The sequence below is a fragment of the Nuphar pumila genome, chromosome 12 (genome assembly GCF_984573655.1).
Source record: "Nuphar pumila chromosome 12, dmNupPumi1.hap1.1, whole genome shotgun sequence".
NCBI lineage: Eukaryota > Viridiplantae > Streptophyta > Magnoliopsida > Nymphaeales > Nymphaeaceae > Nuphar > Nuphar pumila.
This window is the reverse complement of record NC_143260.1, coordinates 34459723-34486650: the sequence shown is the minus strand read 5'-3', so window position 1 is coordinate 34486650 and position 26928 is coordinate 34459723. Positions and strand designations below refer to the sequence as shown.

General features: G+C 39.1%; 1 protein-coding gene across 3 annotated transcripts; it reads left to right on the top strand.

The window, feature by feature from the left end:
* On the top strand, positions 1-24274 carry LOC149820644 (uncharacterized). 3 transcript variants are annotated; one of them, XM_089982744.1, is made up of 8 exons: positions 1-428; positions 1130-1197; positions 3533-3599; positions 3981-4135; positions 4242-4312; positions 11513-11581; positions 12799-12899; positions 23951-24274. In XM_089982744.1, the coding sequence occupies exons 1-8, from the start codon at positions 147-149 to the stop codon at positions 23957-23959; spliced, it is 822 nt and encodes a 273-aa protein (XP_089838870.1). In that variant the 5' UTR covers positions 1-146; the 3' UTR covers positions 23960-24274. The 3 variants fall into 3 exon arrangements, with proteins under 3 accessions (XP_089838870.1, XP_089838869.1, XP_089838871.1); XM_089982743.1 differs by lacking the exon at positions 23951-24274 and adding an exon at positions 12999-13507; XM_089982745.1 differs by lacking the exons at positions 12799-12899; positions 23951-24274 and adding an exon at positions 11647-12081.
* Positions 24275-26928: the final 2654 nt, after the last annotated feature.

Here is a 26928-nt window from a genome sequence, read left to right as displayed (position 1 = left end):
CTCTCTAAAAAGCTCTCCAAACACCTCCTCTCTGTCCAACCATGGCGGCTCCTTCATGTATGAGTGTCTAATGACGCACATCACGTGACACATACGTCCATCCATCCATTAATCTGTCGACCATAAAAGACTTTGATCACACGAAGATGACGAAGAGGGTGGTGATGATGGGTGGTATGGTGATGATGATGATGGTGGCGGTGATGATGATGATGGGGAGAGTGGAAGGACATAACGATGCGGGGGAGGTTGACCACTGCGAATCGAACCCAGAGTACCAGATACAGGCGGACTACAGTGTGGGGCTGATCGACGTCGATGGGCATGCCGATGATTGGAGCGATGTCGATGGGTTCTCCTTCCCTCTCCTCCCTGCGTTGGATCCAGATGAGGATAAGGAGTATCCTGGAGGGTCCATCACTGTCAAGGTAGAGAGAGAGGATGGTTTTATTTCATTCGGTGTTTTTAGTGGGGTTCTGAGATTTGTTGAATTGGGTTTGGCTTTGAATATTGTTTTCCTTGCTGATAATTGAGAGAGAGAGAGAGAGAGAGAGCTCTTTATTGGGATTTGATTGATTCTGGTATTTGTTTAATTGGGTCTGCTTTTGGATATTGTTTTCCTTGCTGATAATTGAGAGAGAGAGAATGTTTTTATTTCATTAGCCTTTTAGTTGGGTTGCCTGATTATAGGATTTGTTGAATTGGGTTTCCCTTTGGATATCATTTTTCCTTGTGTGTGTGTGTGTGTGAGAGAGAGAGAGAGAGAGAGACGAAAGAAGAACAACATTAATACTCATGAAGATCAACAAAATGTTGAACCCATGAACCGAACACAGAAGAAACAAAACTAAAATATAGAAAAAACAAAGCTAAAGAAAATTGAGAGAGAGATGATGTTTTTATTTCATTTACCTTTTAGTTGGGTTTGCCTGATTATGGGATTTGTTGAATTTGGTTTCCCTTTGGATATCATTTTCCTTGTTCAAAATTGAGAGAGAGAGAGAGAGAGTTTTCTTTTTGTTTTTTCTTTGGGTTTTGAGTTAGATTTGCTTAGTTTCTGGGTTTGTTGGTTCGGGTTTGGCTTTGATTTGTCACTTTGTTTTGATGGCCTTTCGTTTGGTGGTTTCAGGCTGTGCACGATGGTAGAGATGTTTTCTTTATGCTGCAAGTCAGTGGGGATTACGCATATGTAAAAGGGTGAGCCTCATCCCCTTTCTCTTCTCCTCTTTTGGTTCACGTGGTTTTTGGTGTTTAATTCGTATCTATGTGGCTTTTCTTTCTTTTTTGTCTTTTGGGTCGTATTATTTGGTGCTAAAGATATGCCTTGCAAACTATACTTAGCTGTTCCTGTGGCAAGAAGAAGAAGACACAATTCATTTTACTAAAGAGCAGAATTAAGAGCACCCTAAGTGGGGACTTCAAACGAGAACACTAGGCTGTAATGCTTAAAATATTAAAAAAGGAACAGGAGGCATCATTGCCTTTGTGTTCATGCCCGCTTATCGGATAGACATCACTCAAAATCAGTGCAAATGATGTATACGGCAGCCATCCAAGAATCCAAATGAGAATTTTGATCTGCCTCTAGAGTTCATCCATTCATCAAGAAACAGCCGTTAGTGCTAATAATAGTAGTTCTGCTAATGCTTTCTGGCCAATTCTCGGATAGAGCTACTGGACTCCCCTCTTGTAACCACGATGCCAAATGTTCCTTATGAAATTGAGAGTGTATACCTATGTCACATAGGTACGGGTACGGGTACGGGTACGGGTACGGGTACGGGTACGGGTACGGGTACGGGTACGGGTACGGGTACGGGTACGAGTACGAGTACGGGTACGAGTACAGGTACGGGTACGGGTACGGGTACGGGTATGGGTACTTGTATGGGTACGGAGGATACAACAAGGCAATTTCAAAAAATGCGGGTACGGGGACACAGCTATATATATTAAATATCATATAAATACAAAATAAACTGAATATAATCTAAATATATATGCTATATCTAAAATATATATTATATACTGAAAATATAAAGTTATAAACTGAAAAATATAATTATAAATTATAAATTGAATACAAACTTGTATGTACGGAGGGTAAAATGGTGTGTCCAGGTATTGACATGGGGACACGCATGTCGATACGGGTTAAGAGGGCGAAATGGAGTGTCCGTGTGACATAGGTGTATACTTGTTAGTCTTGGAAATTGCAGACTGTGCAGCATATGTTTATGAAAATGCAATAGTGATTTCATTTGCTATGTGGTTTACATATAGCTGCTTTTTCCTTTATTTATTGGTTTTTATTTTTTTACCTTATATGGACAAGTACGTTTGTGAATCTATTCATAGTGAAGGCAAAGGCTACCCTTAGTTTGCCTATTTTCCTGTCAAGCTGGAACCAAAGACTAGTTAATCTCAGTTTGCCAATCATTAAAACCTCTATCTTCCTTTTTTTCTGTAATTTCTTCTGAAATATGAGCGTTGATTACTTATGCTTCAACATTTCCCAAGTTCACGGCACTCAGCAGTGATTCTTTCCCAAGTTTCACATTTTCTAATTGCACTTGTACTTTGTGTGCTGTTTTGAGATTTATTTTGGATTGAAAGTTCTAAAACATCTTTAGTAAACTTTAACATCAATGAAATCTAGCAGAACTTATGCAGGTCTCTATGAATATTTGAAACTAAAAATAAAAGTTTCAAACCTAATATGACTAATCTCCCAATTGATGCATAGAATTCCACAACTTATTACACAAGTTTTTCTCTTTTCGCCTTGCAGTTTAGGTGTGTGCCAGTGATATTTCTGTTATTCAGTATAGTTTCATTAATTGTGCCTTCAGTATGAATATTGGAAAGAAAGTTCTATATTGAATAAAAATAAAGACGATGGTGAACAAGTTCTTTTTAGAAATTCAAAAATATTAATTCTGCAGTTATTATTCTTCCTTGTTTTCTATTTCTTGTTAATGGTAAACCATATCATGCAGTATAATTGTTATGCAACTTTTGAGGTATTGGATCAACATCTTTTGTTGGTGTCATTTAGTTCAAACTCTGCATATCGTAATTATCATCATCATCATGCCTTATCCCAACTACATGCAGTCCTATTTCTCCACTCCTTTCTATCCAGAGCTACAACTTTGGTCACTTTAAAATCCTTCATATATATATATATATAAATGCTGTGTGCATGTTTCATTTGTGTATATCCAATTATTTTTTTCTTATGAAGCATGCATCTTTTATGTTTCTTCTCCCAGTTCTTTTGAAGTTGATGTGGAATGACAAGGATGACACAACCATATTCTGCCATGGAAGGATATCAACATTGACTGCAAGATGCTCTTCTAAATCCAAAATATAGTCCTTGTTCTTGTTTGGATTTTAATCCAAAATATATATTTTGTTTCCTTTTGGATGTTGCAAGTGGGAAATTTTCATAAGTAAATGTATTACCAAATTTCAGCTGATTTTTCTTGGCACGGTCATGCTAAATTGTACATGTTTCTGATGGCAGTGACAAACATAGATGCCCATCTGTTGCTCTCATGTTTCAAGTAGGAGAAAATGCTACATATCACAATGTAAGTTCATTCATGGCAATTTTTGTTTCTTACTTTCCTAGAAAACTTTAATGCTGCTCTTCTTACATGTTTTTCCCCCCTAGAGTGTCATTACTGTGTATTTTGGCTCATGTTCTTTTAGGGGGGTGTTTGTTTCTCCCCCTTTCATATGAAAGAGGGCCTCTTTTATGCAGGGGATGAAACAAACACCCCCTGGGAAATATGTGGCAGGGCCCACATATTAATGCCAAATCCATGTTTTCTTATGAAAACCAAGTCCCACCTCCCCTTATTGTCATGTAGAGATGGTTTCAAGAAGCTTGCTTTTAACCATGATGACTTTTCTTTATCTGCCATATTACTTCTTTTGGGATATTAACTCAAAAAGTGCCATCCCACAAGATGGGTGGCTGTGAGCACATGCCAGATACATGTACCAGCAAAACATGTCGAGGTCATGAAGTTGACATCATGCACTTCTCCATTGGAACAGCTGTGCCAGGACGGCTTTATGGTGGCAATTATCTAGATAATGGAGAAGGGACTGGAGGGGACAGGTAGAGGTTATGTTTGAGTTTACGTACAGATCACATATGGTAGCAACAACCACATGTTTAGTTATTTGGGTTCCACTAAAACTTCTTATTTTCCCCAAATTGATAGGTTTGGTCATTTGGTTGATCTATATTCATGGAATCCGCATTGTCGGTATCTTGATGGAAAGGGCCCCTCTGGTAAGTTCAGCAGATGTGCTACTAATCATTTCACTTTCTTAATTTTGTTTGTCCACCTAATCGTATCTGCCATTCCTAAATATCATCAATGGGATGAATGGATTTCTAGGGTTTGACTAATTATGTTCACTACTTTCTAATGAGTAGGGTGTATCATGTTGGGTTAAACCACCACGTTGTTGGTGGTTACCCACGATGTGGGTAACGCTTCCCCACATGAATGTGCTCCTTCCGTTAAACCTGCAATCAGAGGGAACAGTTACTCAATCGTTCCCATTTTGAGCTTATAAAAGGGTTTCATGAGCAACCCTTTGAGTGAGCGCAAATATACAGAAACAATAAGAGGGAAGAGGTCGACTCACCGGTAGCATTCGGAGGCCTGCGCTTGTGGTGGCTGCAGACCGGCTAAGTTGAAGATTGACCCTATCCGGCAAGCACAGCAGCTCCATCAATGGCGGCATCAGGTACGCATGCGCTGTATGTTTTGCTATTGCAGGGGCTTTTGTCGGATCCTATGATGCACCGCTACCGGCGCACCAGCCCGCCGGAGGAAAACCCCAATCGACCCATCTTTGGGTTATGGGCCCACACCCCGCTTCCGCTGCAGGGTGTGCTCTGGGTCGTCCAGCAAAGCAGGTCACTGTGGGGTGACGTTGCTGCTGGTCACCGACGCATGTCGCCGGCACCGACGACTGTTGCCGTTGGGCGACAGACAGACAGATTAAAAAAAAAACCGTGTTACCTCTGTTTTTGGGGTTTTCTGTCAGCGAGGACACCGTCGGAGTTTCCTTCTCCATCCGCCATTAAAAGGCTGCAGGAACCGTCGCCGGCGACTATTGAGTCATCGGATTTCTGAAGGCTTCTGCGTTTTTGGCCGGCGGATGGCTGCTTTCGCCGGAGAAGAGGCGCCATCAGCGGCGGCATTGGTCGTCGACTGACAGGCGGCGTGGGTCGCCGGTGGGCGACATTGGTCGTCGGCAATGGAAATGGGGAAAACCCCTCTTTTCTGAAAGATCGGGGTTTTCTGCCCTTTTTTCAATTTTTTTTATCGGGTCCGGTACTGGGTCGGATATGGATCCGGCCCGGATCTTTTAACCCCGGGTCTGACCCGGATCTAGCTTGTACCGAGTCAGACCCGGATCTGGTTAAACCCCGGGTCTGACCCGGATCCGGTTCCTATCGGGCCGACCCGGATCCGGTTAAAACTTGGGTCTGACCCGGATACAGTTCCAGCTGGGTCCGACTCGGATCCGGTTAGTACCGGGTCCGACCCGAATTCGGTTTGTACCGGGTCCAACCCAGATTCGGTTTGTACCGGGTCCGACCCGGATTCGGTCTGTACTCGGTCCGACCCGGATTCGGTCTGTACCCGGTCCGACCCGGATCCAGATCATACCGGGTCTGATCTGGATCCAGTTTAAGTCGGGTCTGACCCAGATCCAGTAGGGTCCAGGCACTATTTGGCCTGAACCGGATCAGGGACTGATTCGGCCTCCTTTCGGGACCGGTTCAGAGCCATTTTTGACAGGTTCCTTCCAGTTTCTCACTGGTTCCGAGATGCTAAGACCATGTTTTCTTAAATATAAGAAAATACAGGGATTTTGGCATGTGGTTATAGGGTTTTTATGAACTTTTGTTCATACTTGACCCGGTTTAGACCCTTGGATGACCGGTTCGGGGCCGTTTCAGACCGGTTTATAGTGCTTTAAGACCGGTTCGTGATACATATGACTGGTTTATTCAGTTTTAGAACCATTTCGAGGGTCATATGTCTGGTCCATTCGGTTTACAGACTATTTTAAGATATTATTTTGTATATCATATTGACATTAAGGATAGTTAGATAACTTAGTGTATTCATGTCACCAAAGTGACTGAATGCACGTATATTGTAAAAAATGTTGTACTATCATATGGTTTTAGTCAATATTATTGTTGTACTTAGATTCATGAAACGATAGACGATCCAAAGGTAGTTTTATCGTGTTTAGAATTTAAGTAGGGTAGAATAAGGTAAATGTGTCGAGATACATCACACATGAGTATCCAAAGGTACCTTGTTTGATGGTCTAACTTCATAAGAACTTTAGTTTCACCGAATATGGTCGGTAGGCGAAGTGGTTTCGCGTGTCGGAGCTCTTACCAAAGTAGGACTCCGATGACCCCCTTCACTCGCCTGGAAAGAAGCACATCAAGAGCCTTTATTCTTTTGTTTTTTCTATTAAAGTTTAGTCTCGTATGAATACTTCTTGATACGTGTCTTTTGTCATGCAGTTTCTAGTTCTGTGATTTTAGATGGCTCAAGCTCTATACATTTTCTTGATGGATCTAATTTTAGTGATTGGAAAGAAACAGTTCTTTTTGCATTAGGGTATATGGATCTAGATCTGGCCCTAAGGATAGATGAACCCGCTGCCCTCACTGATCAGAGCACTGTTGATTAAAAGATTGCTTTTGAGAAGTGAGAGCATTCGAATAGGCTTAACTTGTTACTTTTGCAATCTAAAGTAGCTAAGAACATTCGTAATGCTATCCCACAATGTAGAACAGTGAGGGAATTCATGAATGTCATTAAGGCACAGTTTGTGAGTTCAAACAAGGCCAGAGTCAGTACCCTGATGTCAAAACTCATATCTATGAAATATACTGGAGGAGGAAACATTCGTCAGCATATTTTGGAGATGAGGAACATAACATATCAGCTGAATGACATGAAGCTCACCATCTTTGATTCTTTCCTAGTGCATTTAGTCCTAACATCCTTACCCTTGGAATACAGACCTTTCAAAATCTCGTACAACACATATAATGATGAATGGACATTTAATGAACTCATGTCCAAGTGTGTTGAAGAAAAAGAGAGGATGAAAGGTGAGAAGATGCAGAGTGCACATATGGCTTCTCATACGTCCAAGGTAGGACCAAGGAAGAATGCATTTAAGAGAAATGCTAGGAAGAAGCCAATTGGGGATAAGTCATCCCAAGACAAGCAATCCAATACTGCTCTCATAAAGTGTTTCTTTTGCAAGAAGAAGGGACACATAAAGGCAGATTGCATAAAGTACAAGAAGTGGTTGGAAAAGAGAGGTAATTTGTCATTTGTTTCTCATGAATGTAATTTATTACAATTTCCTGAAAATAGCTGGTGGATTGATTCTGGTGCTACTGTTCATATTTCCAACTGTCTACAGTTGTTCCTGAGCAGAAGGGAACCAACAATGCATGAGAAAAGCATCTATTCGGGAAACAAGATGCATTCACATGTGAAGGGTGTTGGAACATGCAGGATTACTCTAGATACAAGCGTAGTTTTAGATCTTCATGATGTCTTTTATATTCCATCGTATAGTAGAAACTTAATTTCAATTTCAAAGTTGGATAAATTTGGATATTGTTTTAAGTTTGAAAATTCCAAAATGTTCATATTCAGAAATTCAATTGAAATTGGTTCTGCATCAGTTTATGATGGTTTATATAGATTGAATGTGAAGATCCAAACTCAGGAGTCTCTGACTTCTGAATACGCATTGGTTGGAAATAAACGTAGCATGACAGATGATAAATCTTACATTCTTTGGCATCGAAGGTTGGGTTATATCTCTGAAAAGAGAATAAAAAGACTTGTAAATGAAGGGATCTTGCAATCTCTAGATTTTACTGACAATGACCCATGTGTTGATTGCATAAAGGCTAAGCATACAAACACATATAAAGAGGGTGTCAAACGCAGTAGTGAGATATTAGAAATAGTTCATACGGATGTATGTGAACCGTTTTTCCCTTGTTACACAGGCGAAAAATATTTCGTTACCTTTATTGATGATTATTCACGGTATATGTATCTCTACTTGATTTTTGAAAAATCTGATGTTTTTTAGATGTTTAAAGAATTTAAGAAAGAAGTAGAGAAACAAACCGATAAAGTTATTAAGATAGTCAGGTCTGATAGAGGTGGAAAATATTATGGTAGATTTACTGAGATGGGGCAAAGGGAAGGACCATTAGCGTGATTTCTCAAAGAGGAAGGCATTGTGCCTCAATATACCATGTCTGATAGTGCCTATCAGAATGGTGTAGCTGAAAGGAGAAATCGTACGCTTAAAGAAATGGTCAGGGCCATGTTGAATTATTCAACACTTCCCATAAAGTTGTGGGGTGAAGCCTTAAGGACTGTTGTGCATATTTTGAATAAGGTTCCTACGAAATCTGTACCTAAAACTCCTTACGAGCTGTGGACAGGTAGGAAACCATCACTGCCTTATATGCACATATGGGGATGTCCTGCAGAGGCTAAACTGTATACCCCCACATTAAAGCCTTTGATCCAAGAACAACCAGTGGATATTTCATTGGTTATCAAGAAAGATCAAAAGGGTACAGGTTTTATTGCCCATCTCATTCACCACAGATTGTTGAAACGGATAAGGCAAAATTCCTAGAAGATGATTCAGTAGGATTGAGTGCACTTCAAAGCCTTGGTTTTGAGGAAGTACAGGATTAAGTTTCGTCACCTGTTAAGGAAAACATCGAAAGATACCATATTATTATTCCTAATGATGATGTGGTTGATCATTCGATTGTTAATGCACAAATCTAAAGTGAACCTATTGTGGACAATGCGGAAGAGCACGAACAGGATGATCATGTTCAATCTGAGCCTGAGGAACGACCTGTTTGGAGATCCACAAGGATTAGGAGATCTGCCATACATCCTGATTATGTAGTGTACCTTCAGGAGCTTTGTGATTTCATAGATATGGATGATGACCCGTTGACTTTTATGGATACTGTTGAAAGCAAACAATCTTCGCACTGGATAAAAGCCATGAAAGAAGAGTTAGACTCTATGGCTAAAAATCAAGTGTGGGATTTTGTCATGTTATCTAAAGGAGTAAAGCCCGTAGGGTGTAAATGGGTCTTTAAGACCAAGAAGGACTCCAAAGATAACATAAAACAAGATTGGTTGCTAAAGGATTCACACAAATAGAGGGCATTGACTATAATGAGACATTTTCTCCTGTCTCAACTAAGGAGTCAATGAGGTTAATTTTGGCCCTCGTAGCTCATTATGACTTAGAGCTACATTAGATGGGTGTGAAAACAACGTTCCTCAACGGGGATCTGAATGAAGAGGTATACATGGAACAACCTTTTGGTTTCTCTGAAAATGATCGTTTGGTTTGCAAGCTTAACAAATCAATATATGGACTTAAAGAGGCCTCCCGACAGTGGTATATTAAATTTTCCCAAGTCATTATGACTTTCGGGTTTACAGAAAACATTATTGATCAATGTATATACCTTAAGGAAAGTGGGAGTAAGTTCATTATATTGATGTTGTATGTGGATGACATCTTACTTGCAACCAACAATATAAAGTTACTTTCAGAGACAAAACAGTTTCTTGCATCACATTTTGATATGAAAGATATGAGTGAGGCTGCTTACGTTCTTGGCATTGAGATCCGTCGAGACCGAGCAAAAGGTTTTCTAAGCCTCTCCCAAAGATCCTATATAGAAAATGTGTTAAAGCGATATGGAATGGAGAATTGCTCTCCTAGTTCTACACCCATATCAAAAGGTGATAAGTTGAGCCTAAAAGATTGTCCACAGAACGATATTGACAAAGAACAGATAAGTGCTTATCCATATGCATCAGTTGTTGGCAGCTTGCAGTACGCGTAAACATGTTCTCAACCAGATATTTCTTTTGCAGTAGGGGTACTTGGCAGATTTCAGTCTAATCCAGGTTTACCCCATTGGAAGGCTGCCAAGAAAGTCTTGCGGTATTTGCAAGGGACAAAAGACTATATGTTAACGTATCATAAAGTTGATCACCTCGAGGTCATTGGCTACTCAGATGTGGATTTAAGAGGATGCCTTGATAGTAGAAAGTCTACTATTGGGTACGTCTTCTTACTTGTTGGGGGCGCGATCTCTTGGAGGAGTGGAAAACAGACGACCACTGCTGCCCACACCATGGAGGCAGAATTCATAGCATTGTACGAGACTACTTCGCAGGCTATATGGTTAAAGAACTTCATATCACAGTTAAAGGTGGTCGATTCCATTGGGAAGCCACTGAAGGTCTACTGTGATAATGAAGCTGCAGTGTCCTTTTCGAACAACAACAAAAGTACTACGTCATGCAAGCATATGGAATTGAAGTATTTTGTTGTTAAAGAAAGGACGGAGAATCATTTAGTGCATATTGTCAATATTGGTACCAAAGAGATGATCAATGATCCTCTTACTAAAGGGCTAGCACCGGGATTATATTCCGAACATGTAATGAGGATGAGATTGTTAAACTTTTTTTGACATATGCATATAAATAAAGTGATCACTTTCAGTTTTTTGATTCTCATTATGGTTGTTGTCAATCTCCTAAGGATTAGAGATTCAACTAAGGACTTTTAGAATAGAATAAAAAGGTCATTCTATTCATCAAGTTATTCCCATAAGGTTTTCTGGTTAAAGGGTTTATCGTCGGAACAAGTGGGAGAATGTTGGGTTAAACCACCACGTTGGTGGCGGTTACCCACGATGTGGGTAACGCTTCCCCACATGAATGTGCTCCTTCCGTTAAACCTACAATCAGAGGGAACGGTTACTCAACCGTTCCCATTTTGAGCTTATAAAAGGGTTTCATGAGCAACCCTTTGAGTGAGCGCAAATATACATAAACAATAAGAGGGAAGAGGTCGACTCACCGGTAGCATTCGGAGGCCTGCGCTTGTGGTGGCTGCAGACCGGTTGAGTTGAAGATCGACCCTCTCCGGCAAGCACAACAGCTCCATCAATGGCGGCATCAGGTACGCATGCGCTATATGTTTTGCTATTGCAGGCGCTTTTGCCGGATCCTATGATGCACCGCCGCCGGCGCACCAGCCCGCCGGAGGAAAACCCCAATCGACCCATCTTATCACCGATGATACACCGGACGAATGCGCAGTGATCAACAACGCAGTTTTTTTCGGAAAATGTCCTGGACCGCCGGTAAATGTCCGTTTTGCGGAAAAAATATGTAGATGCCTCTGGTGTGTTCGCCGTCAGGGGCGTCCAGTGTTACTCCCGATTCTATAATATCTTTTGAAACTATGGAATAAAAAAGTAGCTATTTGATTTCTTGAGAGACAGAAGCTTTTGTCATGCAATTTATTGCTCATAATATATTAATGGTAGTTTCTTTTATTCTAGGAAATGATTCTAGTGCGCAAAATGACTGGAAGGGAGCATGGTGGCATGGCAGTTTTACCTCTCACTCTGGTAAGCATTAGTTGTGAACTTTTTATTTTCTGGTGATTCCCTCTTAGATATGTCATGACTTGTAGGAGATGCTAGTATCATTCAAGTTAAGTTGATCAACGTACTAAAAGTTATGGAATATTATCCTTGACAATCTTCTTATATTCAACCTTCTGAAGGAGAAGAATTTTTCTGGGGCATGCACTTTCAATTCTGTTTCTATCTCAACCGTTGCCAACTTTGAAAAATCCCTATTTCTTTTTCATGCAACTTGAGCAGTTATGACTGCTCAAATCATCTCACAGATTTGTATTTTTCTGTAATCCTCGTAGCTGTGTGGAACACATTGCCTCCTGCATCATCAGCATCACATTTAATTTTCTTCATCACTTTTTAATCTGTATTGAATTTATCCATATATTTATACATTCAAATTTGATATACAATCTTATATGAGCTGTCCTTCCTCTTTCATTTGAAATAACACTGATTCCCGTGGTCTTGAATATATTTTTTCCCTATGGCTTCTCTTAACCATTTATCTTGCCAACTTTCATGCTTGGTCAAGCTGATCTAAGAGGTTTTTCATTAGGCTATCAGAACCAATAAAAACATGTTTTCATGTGATCTCGTCTTATCATTTTATTAAGTTTGTCTCAATGTGTTTGTTTTATATAACACATTTTTTATTTGATATCATCTTGACACATTTTTTGGTCATGTCTATTTTAGCACTTGTAGTAGCTTCAGCATAATTTGATAAAGAGTCCTGGCCTTGAAGATGATCATGACTGAGGCAGAAGTTGAAATGCAAAATCCATCCACTTGTAATTTACTTGATGCACCTATATCTACTTTTTATTCAGTGTAAAGAAAGATAGGTTCGTCAATACAACATTTAGAAGCAAAGATTAAAATGATAGACCTGGGTTGGGACTCAGATAATGGCCCTTGCCCAGTTATAGCAATAGGGACAGATACCAATATGAATCCTGAGGTGGTTTTAGTTGCACTCAAATGATACATCCAGCAGCTCTATTCTGACTTCGGTCAGACTTGATTAAGCTAGAATATCATACTTCATACTTGGCTGCTCATTCAAGATATCACCTGAAACCATAAGCTTAATCCTGATTCTTTCTCGTCCACCAGAGTTTTGCAATATTTCACTTCATCCTTGTCATGCATGTGTCAACCTCCAGTTTATTCACTATCTTACAATATATGTGTCTGTCTAGGTTTTGTTGAGGAAGACAGCCCATATTCAACAAATGGCCAGAAAGGCACCTACTATTTTGAATTCTCAAGGCCCTTAAGGACAATGGATCATTTTCAACAGGTAAGTTTGTGTGTGTGTGTGTGTGTGCATGCGCGCAGCCAGCAAATGTAAAGTGTGATGCTTATGCTTATCATGTGTTGTCACAACTTGAAACTGTAGGACGTTCAATTTACGGTGGGTCAAACTTCAAAGTTAGCAGTTGCATTCTGGTATCCGGTCGATGGGAAACCATGGAGTGGGTCCCAGCACTATTCTGCCAACTGTGATTGGGTGCCACTTGATATCGCCTTACCATCTGCCGATACTACTACAAAATTGTCCTCCAGCCATTCTAGTTCAGGAGATGCAGTGAGCACCTTCTCTCTTCTCTTCTCAGTGTTGGCGTTCTGCATCTCTGTTTTTGTTGCATGTTGGGTTAGGAAGTCTAAGGCTATGCCCTTCACACCCATTGACCATCTTTAGTCTCTCTCTCTCTCTCTCTCTCTCTCTCTCTCTCTCTCTCTCTCTCTCTCTCTCTCTCTCTCTGTTGTAATTTAATTATTTTGGACTGGACAATGAATCTCAGAGGCACTTGTGGAAGGTAATCGAACGCTCGTGGATTACCAATTTACCATCTCTTGCCAAACCCTTTGATTTGAAATGAAATCCGAATGGAGATTTTCTCTGCCTGACCAGTGAACACCATCTTCTCATCCTTCATTCATTTAATTCTGTGAGAGTTAGGGCGGCAGAGAGAACGATCAGCCTAGATTTTCAGAAAAAATAAAGTATATTACACCTTCCTGAAAAGGTGGCCAGGCACTCTGCTAGTGTAAGAGGACCAAGAATCGCAGCTGCATAAGCATCTCCTACATGAAGCCTACACCTATCCATGATCATTTGGAAATATATTTTATATTTTTATGTATACTGATGCTTTCCTGAGAAGAACCGGATTTTCAGAATATCTCGAGATTTTTCTCACCAATATTTTAAAATTACATATACCGATGATTGCACGCACCTTACCAGCGTCGGCATCCTTGATTCCTGAAAGCATTTCTGTACCATCTTCAGTAACAAGTCCTTGGGGGCAAAAGGTTGCTCAGGTTTACTTCCCTTGTCTGTCTCCAATGCAATCCCTCCACCCTTTCCTCGATGTCTTCATTAGATTCATGCTTCAAGATCCATAACAGGAATTTCTTTCCTCTGATCCGCACCCACTGACAGGGAAACTTTGTCCACATGTACCGTTGCAGTCGCAGCTCCAGCTTTAGCTACATCAGCATAACTCTGAGCCTCAACAGTAAGGTATATCATTAGCTGTCCTTTAACGAAGGAAACCCTTCGTCGGTACTGTAGAGAACCAAGAGATGCAGACCCTCCACCCTTGAGGACGAACGTCCTTTCCGGAATCCATCTACCCCTCGATCCTGTTCTCTAGAACTGATTTCGTATGACTCATTGACAACTTTTTCCTTGTCTCTCTAGGGTAGCATTCAAATGGTTGACTGGTTTTTTTAGTACGAGAGCAACTTTCCATTACAACAACAACAACAACTACTACGCCTTCATCCCAAAACAATTGGGGTCAGCGATATGAACCAACAAAGAAAATCATTCTGGGTCTTCCACATGAATCCTTCTCCTCCAATCATTTCTATTCAATGTCATGTCCTCGGTGAGGTTCAAAGCATTCATATCCTTTCCTATCACCTCCATCCATGTCTTCCTAGGCCTACCCTGACCTTTTTTAACTAATATATTTTCCCATTTCTCCATCCTTCTAACTGGAGCATCATTAGGCCTTCGTCGAATATGTCCAAACCACCGTAAATGATTCTCTCTTATCTTATTTTCAATGGGTGCAATGCCTACCTTCTTACGTATCTCCTCGTTCCGAATCTTATCTTTTATTGTATTTCCACACATCCATCTCAGCATACGCATCTCAGCTACACTTATTTTTTGAATATGATGTCTCTTGGCAGCCCAACATTCTGTACTATATAGTAAAGTGGGCCTAATAGTCATCCTATAAAACTTTTCTTTCAACCGCAATGGCATTCTACGATCGCACAACACTCCAATTGCACTTTTTCATTTCATCCACCCAACCTTTATCCTATGATTTACATCTCCATCAATTTCTCTATACTTTTGAATGATAGATTCCAAATATTTGAAAGAATCATCCACCGGTATTTCTTGCTCACCAAGCTTCACTACACTCTCATCACTACTTCGTTGCTTACTAAATCGACATTCCATGTATTCTGTCTTACTCTTACTCAACTTAAAACCTCTTGTTTCCAATGTCTGTCTCCATAATTCTAACTTAGCATTAACCCCAGCCCTAGACTCATCAATCAAAACAATATCATCATCAAACAACATACACCACGGCACATTTTCTTGAATTGATCTCGTAAGCTCATCCATCACTATAGCAAATAGGAAAGGGTTTAAAGCAAATCCTTGATGTAACCCAACCGTTATAGGAAAATTGGTTGTCACCCCTCCACAAGTGCGGACATTGGTTACTACTCCTTCATACATATCTTTACTTATACTAATGTACTTGAGAGAAACACCTTTCTTCATCATTGTCCACCAGATAACATCCCTAGGTACTCTATCGTAAGCCTTCTCCAAATCAATAAAAACCATATGCAAATCTTTGTTTCTCTCTCTATTTCTCTCAATAAGTTGTCTAAGAAGATGTATAGCTTCCATAGTTGATCTTTTAGGCATAAAACCAAATTGATTCTCCGATATCATGACAACCTTTCTCAACTTAGACTCAATCACCCTCTCCTAAAGTTTCATAGTATGACTCATGAGTTTTATACCACGATAGTTTGTGCAATCTTGTATATCACCCTTATTCTTATATAGAGGCACCAAAGTACTCTTCCTCCACTCATTAGGCATCTTATTTGTCCGTCAAATCTTGTTAAAAAGATTTGTCAACCATTCTAAACATTTCTCTCCCAAGCATTTCCAAGTCTCGATAGGTATACCATCTGGGCCAACTGCTCTTCTTGATTTCATTTTCTTCAAAGCCTCTGCAATTTCTTTCTTTTGAATCTTGCGCATGAAGTCACGATTCATCTCATGAAAAGGAATGAAAAAGTCTCCAAGATCTTGAGCATGACTTTCATTAAATAGCTTATCAAAATAATCTTTTCATTTCTCCTTTATCTCCTCATCTTTGACTAAAACCCTTTGCGTTTCATCTTTGATACATCTAACCATACCCAGATCCCTCGATTTCCTATCTCTCATCTTTGCAAGCCTATAAATATCCTTCTCGCCCTCTTTGGTATCCAACTTGTCATAAACCTCCTTATATACCTTATCTCTCACGTTCCGAACTATTGTTTTAGCTTCCTTCTTTGCTATCATATACTTCTCCAAATTCTCATTATCACGACTTTTACTTAGATTTCTATAACACTCTCTTTTAACCTTAATAGCTAATTTGACATCCTCGTTCCACCACGATGTATCCTTACCTAGCGGTGCACCGCCTTTAGACTCACCCAATACCTCCTTATCCACCTTTCTCATGCCACCCGCTATCTTATTACACATAGATTCTAAATCCTCCTCGAGACACCAATCAACTTCCTTAACTACCCGCTCTACAAACATTCCTTGTTTAGCTCCTTTCAGTGCCCATCACTTAATTCTAGGATCTATCATATGTCTATCCCTTTTGCGGCATTGTCTAATTCTAAGATCTAAAATTAAGACTCTATGTTGTGTAGCTACACTTTCTCCTGGTATAACTTTACAATCGATGCAACCCCTATCTCTCTTTCTAAGTAGGAAAAAATCTATTTGACTCGTATTAACCCCACTTTTAAATGTTACTAGGTGAGACTCTTTCTTCCTAAACCAAGCGTTTGCTAAGATCATATCATAGGACAAACCAAAATCTAAAATCCTTTCTCCACTTTCGTTTCTTTCTCCTGTACCATAGCCTCCATGGATACTCTCAAATACATCCCTACTAATGCCTACATGCCCATTAAGGTCACCGCCGATGAAAAGTCTTTCTCTATAAGATATTCTTTGTACTACTCCATCTAAATCTTCCCAAAATTGACGCTTAATGGAATCATCTAAACCTACTTGAGGTGCATAAACACTAATAATATTAATAATATCCGTACATAATATTAATTTAATAAGTAAAATCCTATCACCCTTCCTACAGACCTCAACTACATTATCTATAAACTCACGACTCATAACAATCCCTACTCCATTCCTATTCTTATTTATTCCTGTATACCAAATCTTATATCCCCAAGGTTCTATCACTTTTGCTTTCTCACCTACCCATTTGGTCTCTTGTAGACATAAAATATCAATTTTTCTCCTATACATAACATCTACTAACTCTACCAACTTATCAGTTAAAGATCCTATGTTTCAAGTAGCTAACCTAATTTTATGGTCTTGGACTAACTTCTTTACCCCCACCCGTCCAACAAAGTGAGGGAACCCTTGCCTATTTGACACCACACCTGGGCGCCAGTGTGATGTGTCGCTTCCGGGCGACGACCTAGCAACCCTTGCTTATTTATCACTGCCTCCAGGCCTATAGAGTACAGCGCGTCGCTCAGTAGGGAACGCCCCAACGAAATTCTCATATTGGTTCATATTCATAGGGTATGACTAAGTTTTTATGTTGGCTGTCACACCGCAACCTTCCTCCTTTATCCGGGCTTGGGACCGTCCGTGTAGGCGGAGTTAGAGCAACTTTCCATTGTTTTTTGTTAATCCTCATGACCCATCCAAAGTTATACTATCAATGGGCATACATGGTGCTTAGTACTCATCTACACAATTATAAGGCAATTAAAATTGATTTTGTCCTCTCTTTGATCTAGCACATATGTTGAGTATGAATCTCTACCTGCTGGGGACCTACATGACACTCATAAATTCTACACAAAGATGCTATATATTCCACTACATGTATGCGTAATTCTATATATTCCCACTACATCCATATTTGACTCTATGCTTACGCACCACATACAAATTTAAACACATCCTGAAGTTTCGTCTTGCCTATGCTGCATTTTCGATATTATGCAATAACAAGATTACATTTCAATTGTGTCCTTGACAGTTTATAAGATTACCTAACATGAAAACACATGGAGCAGCATCTTTTCTTTGGTGCCTGTGTCAATTTTTAGATAAAAACAAAAACATCATCCTGGTTTACTTGTATTGAAGCCTTTTCCTCAAGGTACCAAGTTATTGAAAAAAAATATATTCACAGCAGATCGGGTGAGTCTAGAGGGTAAACCCTTAATTCAAATATTTGGAGCAATGTTTCCTAATAACATGTTCTCAAGCTTGGAAAATTTCTAGATTATTGAAGCTTACTTTTTTCTCCATTTTGCCTAGAACAACCATTTCTTCTCAAATGTCTCCTTACCATGGCCAGCCATTTCTTCTCAAATATTTTAAAATAACAAAAATCCATCTATGCTCTTTTGCACTGTGAACCAAGGCAATGATCTTATTTGTTTTCATTAGTGATGGTAAAATAGGAACTTCTCATGATAATTTTATTGCCTTCCAGAATATTGTCTAAGAAAAGTCAAGCCGAAGTCCCTATGTGACACTAGTGAAAACTTAGCTCTAGATTCAGGATTGTTGAAAACACAGTACCTTACATGGAATTTCAGTTAAAAGTTGGTCTGAATCAGAAAATTTCACATATTGTTTTTACAGTAAGTGATCCGGAAAATGGTTATTAGTGTTTTCTCTAGCTAAGATTTATATACTGGTTTATGGAGTATGGAGATTGTGGTGCCTTTCATTTTAGAATGTGGCATGTTCCATTTTTTGTGCTTTATGATATTTGTAGTTAATTTATAAGGGCAGCCGAATCCATTCAAGTGCTTTAATAAATAAACAAACCGTTTGAATACAAAATTGACATGACACTACTTCCAAAGGCCTCCACATACATGACCTTTATTTAAACTTCATGGACAGGGTAGAAAACATACCTTATTAAGAACATTAATATATAGAAGAGCACATGATGCTCTTCAACCAGGCGATACATATAGGTGATTCCTTATATAGAACCACAACTTAGCCACAGCTTTATTACATCATCATTTATTTGAAAACACAACTTAGACACAACTTTATTACGAGAGGGTGGTGTATGTTCGCCCCCGATGATTCACTGAATCCCACGTCTGTGTTCGTGGGTCTGAATGAGCACCACGTATACAAGCACATGGGGCTCGTATTCCCGTGTATGTTGACATCACTTAACATTGGAGTTGGTGTGGTTGCAAAGACTTAAGTACCCTTTCTTGCTATTCTTCTCATAAAGCGATGGTTTAAGAAAATGACAAAAATGCCCTTCATTCAAAAAAGAAAAAACAAGTAGTTTAAAAAAGGACAAACATGTCCTTCATCCAGAAAGTCAAGGATGATGTTGACTCTTCAAAGTCTACCCAGCGAAACGAACCTTAATCGTTTCGCCGATGGTGATCCGGCGAAACGATGGTGAGTCGGCAATCCGATGGTCATCCGACGAAACAAACCTGAGCCATCACAAATGTCTATTTGAACTTTTCATCGTCATCTTCTTCTTCTTCCTTCTCCGTAAAACACTGTAAAACCCTCTCTCTCTCTTTAGAGAAGAAATCAAGGGAGGCAAAGAGTTCCCCCTGGAGAAGACCATGAACATCAACCATCTCACTCTCTCTCCCTTCTCTCTCTACTTCTGTGCACATCCAACAAACGATCCAACATTTCTCCATCAAACACCGACTGACCTGCACACTGACTGTAGCATCGTTCAACTTGATGAGTTGTGGAGTCTGATTTAGAGTTTTTGCCCTTACAGGAGTAGGGTTTGGGGGCTCCTCCCAGCGTGGGTAGCATAATTCAACTTGGAGAGTTGTGGAGTCTGATTCAAAGTTTTTACCCATTCATGTTTTAAAGCATTAGATTTCATGTTTGAACATCCACGCATGTGCAGTTTGCTTTCATCATGTTCAATTGCTTTCTAGATTATACTTTGAATTCTGGTGCATTTTAGATCTATCGATTTGTATATAACCAGAGCTCATTTTAATCTCAATTTTTTACTTAAACTTCATGCATATGTCTTCATGCTCTCCACCAAAAATCAGATCATTCTGAGTTTGTTTGACCCATTTTAAAAATCGAGATTCAGAACCTGCTATTTTGCACCGTCAGGATTTTAGCAGAATCAGGACCAACTTGCGGGAGTGATTTCTCCCTAACCAGAGATGATCTTTCTGATCCATAAAAAGGGTTGTTTTCTAAATTAAATCTAGTTTGTTCATACCATATTTCAGTGATTTTTATGGTGTTTTCATACCAGTTTTGGGTCGAAAATCATAACCCTGTCACCTTGTGTCATTTTAACGGCTTAGATTTTGATCCATTTTGTTTGAATTTTATTTTCCTAATGGGAGATTATTTTTCAATTCTATAAAACGGGTTCTCTTTGTTTGTGTGTCTAGTTCATCCTTGTAAATTTTCAGAATTTTTTATGGTCAATTACTATTTTATTTTGATTAAATACCAGAACCTTGTATCTAGATTTTATAAATGTTCTGATTTTGGCCCCCATATCATGACTGTTGTAGCACTTCTTCAACAAATCGCTATTTGATTGGCAATTTTATTCAGCAAATCATTGTTATGATTTTTTGGGGTCTCTAAAGAGTCTCTACTATGATTTGTAGTATTTTGGGGTCTCCAACGAGCCCCACAATGATTTATAGTGTTGTCCGATCTTTTAACTACGATTTATAGTGCTTTCGGGTCTCCAACGAGCCCCACAGCGATTTGTAGTGTTTTTCGGTCTTTTAACTATGATTTATAGTATTTTCTGGTCTCTAACGAGACCCACAACGATTTATAGTGTTGTTGGACCTCGCTATAGCGATTTGTAGTGTTTCTCGCTAAACACTACAGTGATTTGTGATACAAATCGCTATCTGAATCAGGACCAACTTGTCAGGGCCATATCTCCCTAACCAGAGATTGGATTTCAAATCCGTAAAAATTTGTGTCTTCGTTATGGAGTCTAGTTTATTCCTGTAAATTTTCAGCGATTTGAATCTAAAACCAGACCCTTATCAGTCTGCCTTATTTGAGTGACATAGGTTTTTAGTTCATTTTGTAAGAGTCATATCTCCCCAACGGAAGATCATCTTCCAAATCTTTAAAAAGGGTTTTCTTCCTCTATGTGTCTAGTTTATATCTGAAAGTTTTATAACTTTCTAGGCTCATTTGATATTTCAAACATGTTAAAAACTGAGACATGTTATTATTCCCTTTTAACTGAGTGGATGGAAGTTAATTATAACTTGTTGGAGACATGTGTCGTTGGAGACCCAAAAATACTACAAATCATAGTAGGGACTCATTAGAGACCCAAAAAAGTCATAACAACGATTTGCTGAAAAATATTGTCAATCAAATAGCGATTTGTTGAAAAAGTGCTACAACAGTCATGATATGGGGGCCAAAATCAGAACATTTATAAAATCTGGATACAAGGTTCTGGTATTTAATCAAAATAAAAGAGTAATTGACCATGAAAAATTCTGAAAATTTACAGGGATAAACTAGACACATAAACGAAGAGAACCCATTTTACAGAATTGAAAAATGATCTCCCATTAGGGAAATAAAATCCAAACAAAATGGATCAAAATCTGAGCCGTTAAAATGACACAGGGTGACAGGGTTATGGTTTTTGACCCAAAACTGGTATGAAAACACCATAGAAATTGCTGAAATTTGGTATAAACAAAATAGATTCAATTTAGAAAACAACCCTTTTTATGGATCGGAAAGATCATCTTTGGTTAGGGAGAAATCACTCCTGCAAGTTGGTCCTGATTCTGCTAAAATCCTGACGGTGCAAAATAACAGGTTCTGAATCTCGATTTTTAAAATGGGTCAAACAAACTCAGAATGATCTGATTTTTGGTGGAGAGCATGAAGACATATGCATGAAGTTTAAGTAAAAAATTGAGATTAAAATGAGCTCTGGTTATATACAAATCGATAGATCTAAAATGCACCAGAATTCAAAGTATAATCTAGAAAGCAATTGAACATGATGAAAGCAAACTGCACATGCGTGGATGTTCAAACATGAGATCTAATGCCTTAAAACATGAATGAGTAAAAACTATAAATCAAACTCCACAACTCTTCAAGTTGAATGATGCTACCCACGCTGGGAGGAGCCCCCAAACCCCCCTCCTGTAAGGGCAAAAACTCTAAATCAGGCTCCACAGCTCATCAAGTTGAACGATGCTACAGTCAGTGTGCAGGTCAGTCGGTGTTTGATGAAGAAATGTTGGATCGTTTGTTGGATGTGCACAGAAGTAGAGAGAGAAGGGAGAGAGTGTGAGATGAGGTTTTACCCCTCTCCTGTAAGGGTAAAAACTCTGAATCAGGATCTACAACTCATTTAGTTGAATGATGCTACCCACGCTGGGAGGAGCCCCCAAACCCTCCTCCTGTAAGGGTAAAAACTCTGAATCAGGCTCCACAACAGTCAATGTGCAGGTCAGTCGGTGCTTGATGGAGCAATGTAGGATCGTCTGCTGGATGTGCACAGAAGCAGAAAGAGAAGGGAGAGAGAGAGTGAGAGGGTTGATGTTCATGGCCTCCTCCAGGGGAGATTTCTTTTTCGGATAATCCTGCAGTGCAAAGACTGGGTCTTAAATAATCATCTTTGGGGCACTTAAGTCTTTACAACCACTTCTTTTCAAGAATCATCATTTTTTTGCACCAATGGAGGAAAGGGTACTTAAGTCTTTGCAATCGCATCAAACTTCAACGCTAATTAATGCTGACAAACATGGGGATACAAGACGCACATGGTTACATACGTGGTGCTCTTTGGAACCCCCGAACATGAGATGTAGCTAACTCCCCTGTTCGGGGGGGGGGACATATAACGTGCTTTGCTTTATTACATCTTCATTGACTATAGGGAAGGCATCAGTGCTTTGGCTTATGACAATGGTGGATACATAAGCATTTGCGTCGCCAGCCCCAACCACGACATTCTCCAGACACAACCCTCTCACAGAAGATACAATGACAACGACAATCTTGGCCTCTGTGACAAATTGGTCGTCGGCTCAATTACTTTGAGCAGAGTCAGTGTCTATGTGGGGGTTGGTGTGGGTGGAGGTCATGGGCTTCAGCACCTATAATATCTGCACCCAAAGAAAAGCATAGGGTTAATAGTGACGCTAAAAGTTTTGAAATTGTTTCTAAGACTCATGCATGGGGCCAACTTGATCGAAGCAGCATGAATTGTTGCTCGATCAATGAGAGGCAATATGTTTGTCATAAATATCTGTGGGCATGAGGACGCATGAAGCGAGTTCGACTCACAAGTTAAAAAAATAAAAATAAAAAAATAGGGTACAAGGGCATATATTTTTTATATTTCTTAATCAAAAAAAATTTATTTTTGATGTTTTTATCAAAAAAATGCATTTTTAATTAAAAACTATCATAAAAGTCTAAAATAACATTAAAAATTAAAAAAGTTAAATGTCAAAATGAAGGTTATTTCAGTGCATGTCTCGGCATGTCCAAGTGTGTCCTCTCAGGTCACGAGGGACACACAGGGGCGGCTCAAGAGAAGTTGAGGTCCTAGGCATATTTGATTGGAGGCTTATATTTCACAATATATTTTTTTATTGGAGGTCCTCATCATTTGAAATATAAGCGTTATATATATATATATATATATATATATATATATATATATATATATATATATATATATATATATATATATATATTTTCATTTGAGGCCCTAGGCAGCGGCCTCAAATCTCAAAGAGGTCGGCCGGCCCTTGTGACACACCCCAAAAATGGAGTGTCCCAGTGAAATAGGTCAGTCTTTTACTTCAGCAACCATATATGAAAGACATCAGTGTGAATTGTTATCCAATTGGATTATGGTAGCTTTAATAGTGCCAATTATCGTACTAAATCTAGACCATTTATATCTTTAATTGGTTGCACCATGTATTGGTTTTCACCACCTTGGTATTCTACAGGTCAATTGAGGCAAAACAAACTCTAGGAGCAAATTTGATCGCTTCTCATAGTTTAAAATGCCCACAAATTTTATGAATCAGTATCCATATTCATATCCTCTAAAGATGTACACGATACAATGGAACAGTGGAAATAAGAAACTCGAATGGCTAAAGAGGAGGCTAACAAACCAAAGGAGTTGATTAAAAACTCGCCGGAAGAAACCAAAAGGATAAAGAAGAACAAGGTCACCAAAGTGGCTACACCGAGAGACTTTGCCAAGTTGGTTAGCGATGCAATATTAGGCATGCCAAACAGGAATTTATAGCATCTAACATTTGACTTTCTTAATAAACTACTACCGTTCTTTGCTTTATATATATATATATATATATATAGAGAGAGAGAGAGAGAGAGTAATGTGTCCGTGCTAAACCAATTGGCTGCTAAATGGGTTTTTGGGGCTTTTTTCATTTTATTTTTAAATTCTGACCATACATATGTGATCTATGTACTTGATTTTAGAGGGATCAGCTCTCGCAGTGTTTAATTCCAAAACATTGGTCGGTGTTTATAAAGTTCAAAAAATCAGCGGTCCAAAATCTTTGTAAATTTTTTAGGCTCCAAACATCATTTTTTTACGGTAAACACATGATCAAGGTGTGGATTCTTAGTAAATCAACCATGCCAACACATTTTTGGGGCCAAAACCGCATAAAAAGCACCAAAAAGCTCAAAAAATCCATTTAGCATGTGGTTTAGCACCAAATTGGTTTAGCATGGACTCATTACTCTCTCTCTCTCTCTCTCTCTCTCTCTCTCTCTCTCTATATATATATATATATATATATATATATATATATATATATATATATATATATATATATATATATATATATATATATATATGCATGGTGATGCAAGTTGGTGCCGGTAATTCTTATTATAATTTGATTTCTAGTTGTTCTAACATTCGGTGTATATGTCCAAGACTCAAGTACAGTTTTGTACTTGTTTTCTTAGTATTAAAATAGTTAAGGCTTGCATGGGATGTTTGAACATCTAAAAATTGAATTATAATAATGATAACATGCAACCGTTTTTATTGTGATTAATAATGAAAACCAATCATGTTGGGTTTTGCCTGCGCATAAATAATAAACAGCAGGAAGGCGTACCTGATGCAGCCATCGGTGAACCGGGATCGATGGCTAGCGGTGGCGACTGGAGTAGGGGAAGCCGCTTGTGGTGGCTAGAGCAGAGGAAGGCTTCTCCTCAGCCCTACTGCGGCCCTCCACGAGCGCAGGTTGTCGTATGCAGTCGGTGAGCAGGACATGTTCCCTCCCCCGTATGAAAAAACTTTTGAATGGAGTGGTAAGCAAAGAAAACATGTTGTCTCTCTCATTTTTCCCTGCATTTGTCTTATTTGGGGGTCGCTCATGATACCCCCTTTATAGGCACAGAGTGGAAACGGTTTGCATAACCGTTTCCCCTAATTTTGTGCGAGTTTATCGAAAGGAGCATCTTTCGTATGGATGTTATTCACATCATGGGTAACCACCACCACTTGCGGTGGTTTATCTCAACATTCTCCCACTTGTTCCGACGATAAACCCTTAACCAAAAAACTTTATGGGAATGACTTGATGAATAGATTGGTCTTTATAATCTATTTTATAGATCCTTAGTTGAATCTCTAATCCTTATGAGATTAACAACAAACAAGTAATAACAAAAATCAATGAACTGAATGTAATCACTTTATTAATATGCATATGTCAAAAAGAGTTTAACAAGCCCGTCCTCAATACATGTTCGAAATATAATCCTGGTGCTAGCCCTATAGTAAGAGGATCAGCAGTCATCTCTTTAGTACCAATATTAACAATATGCACTACATGATTCTCTGTCATTTCTTTAACAACAAAATATTTTAGCCTCATATGCTTGCATGATGTAGTACTTTTGTTGTTATTCGAAAAGGGTATTGCAACTTCATTATCACAGTAGACCTCCAGTGGCTTCTCAATAGAATCAAACACCTTTAACTGTGATATGAAGTTCTTCAACCATATGGCCTGCGAGGTAGTCTCGTACAATGCTATGAATTCTGCCTCCATGGTGTGAGCGAGATCGCGCTCCCAACAAATAAGAAGACGTACCCAGTAGTAGACTTTCTACTATCAAGGCATACTCCTAAGTCTGTATCTGAGTAGCCAATGACCTCGAGGTGATCAACTTTATGATATGTCAACATATAGTCTTTTGTCATTTGCAAATACCGCAAGACTTTCTTGGCAGCCTTCCAATGGGATAAACCTGGGTTAGACTGAAATCTACCAAGCACCCCTACTGCGAAAGAGATATCTGGTCGTAAACAACTCTGCGTGTATTGCAAGCTGCCAACAACTGATGCATATGGATAAGCATTTATCTGTGTTTTGTCAATATTATCCTGTGGACAATCCTTTAGGCGCAGCTTGTCACCTTTTGATATGGGTGTTGAACTAGGAGAACAACTCTCCATCCCATATCGCTTTAACACCTTATTTATGTAGGATCTTTGGGAGAGACCTAAAAAACCTTTTGCTATGTCTCGACGGATCTCAATGCCAAGAACATAAGCAGCCTCACCCATTTCTTTCATATCAAAATGTGATGCAAGAAACTATTTTGTCTCTAAAAGCAACTTTATATCGTTGGTTGCAAGCAAAATGTCATCCACATACAACATCAATATAATGATCTTACTCTCACTTTTCTTAATGTATATATATTGATCAATAATATTTTTTGTAAACCCAAAAGTCACAATGACTTGAGAAAATTTAATATACCACTGTCAATAGGCTTATTTAAGTCCATATATTGATTTGTTAAGCTTGCAAACCAAACGATCATCTTTAGAGAAACCAAGAGGTTGTTCTATGTATACATTGTCATTCAGATCCCTGTTAAGGAATGTTGTTTTTATATCCATCTGATGTAGCTCTAAGTT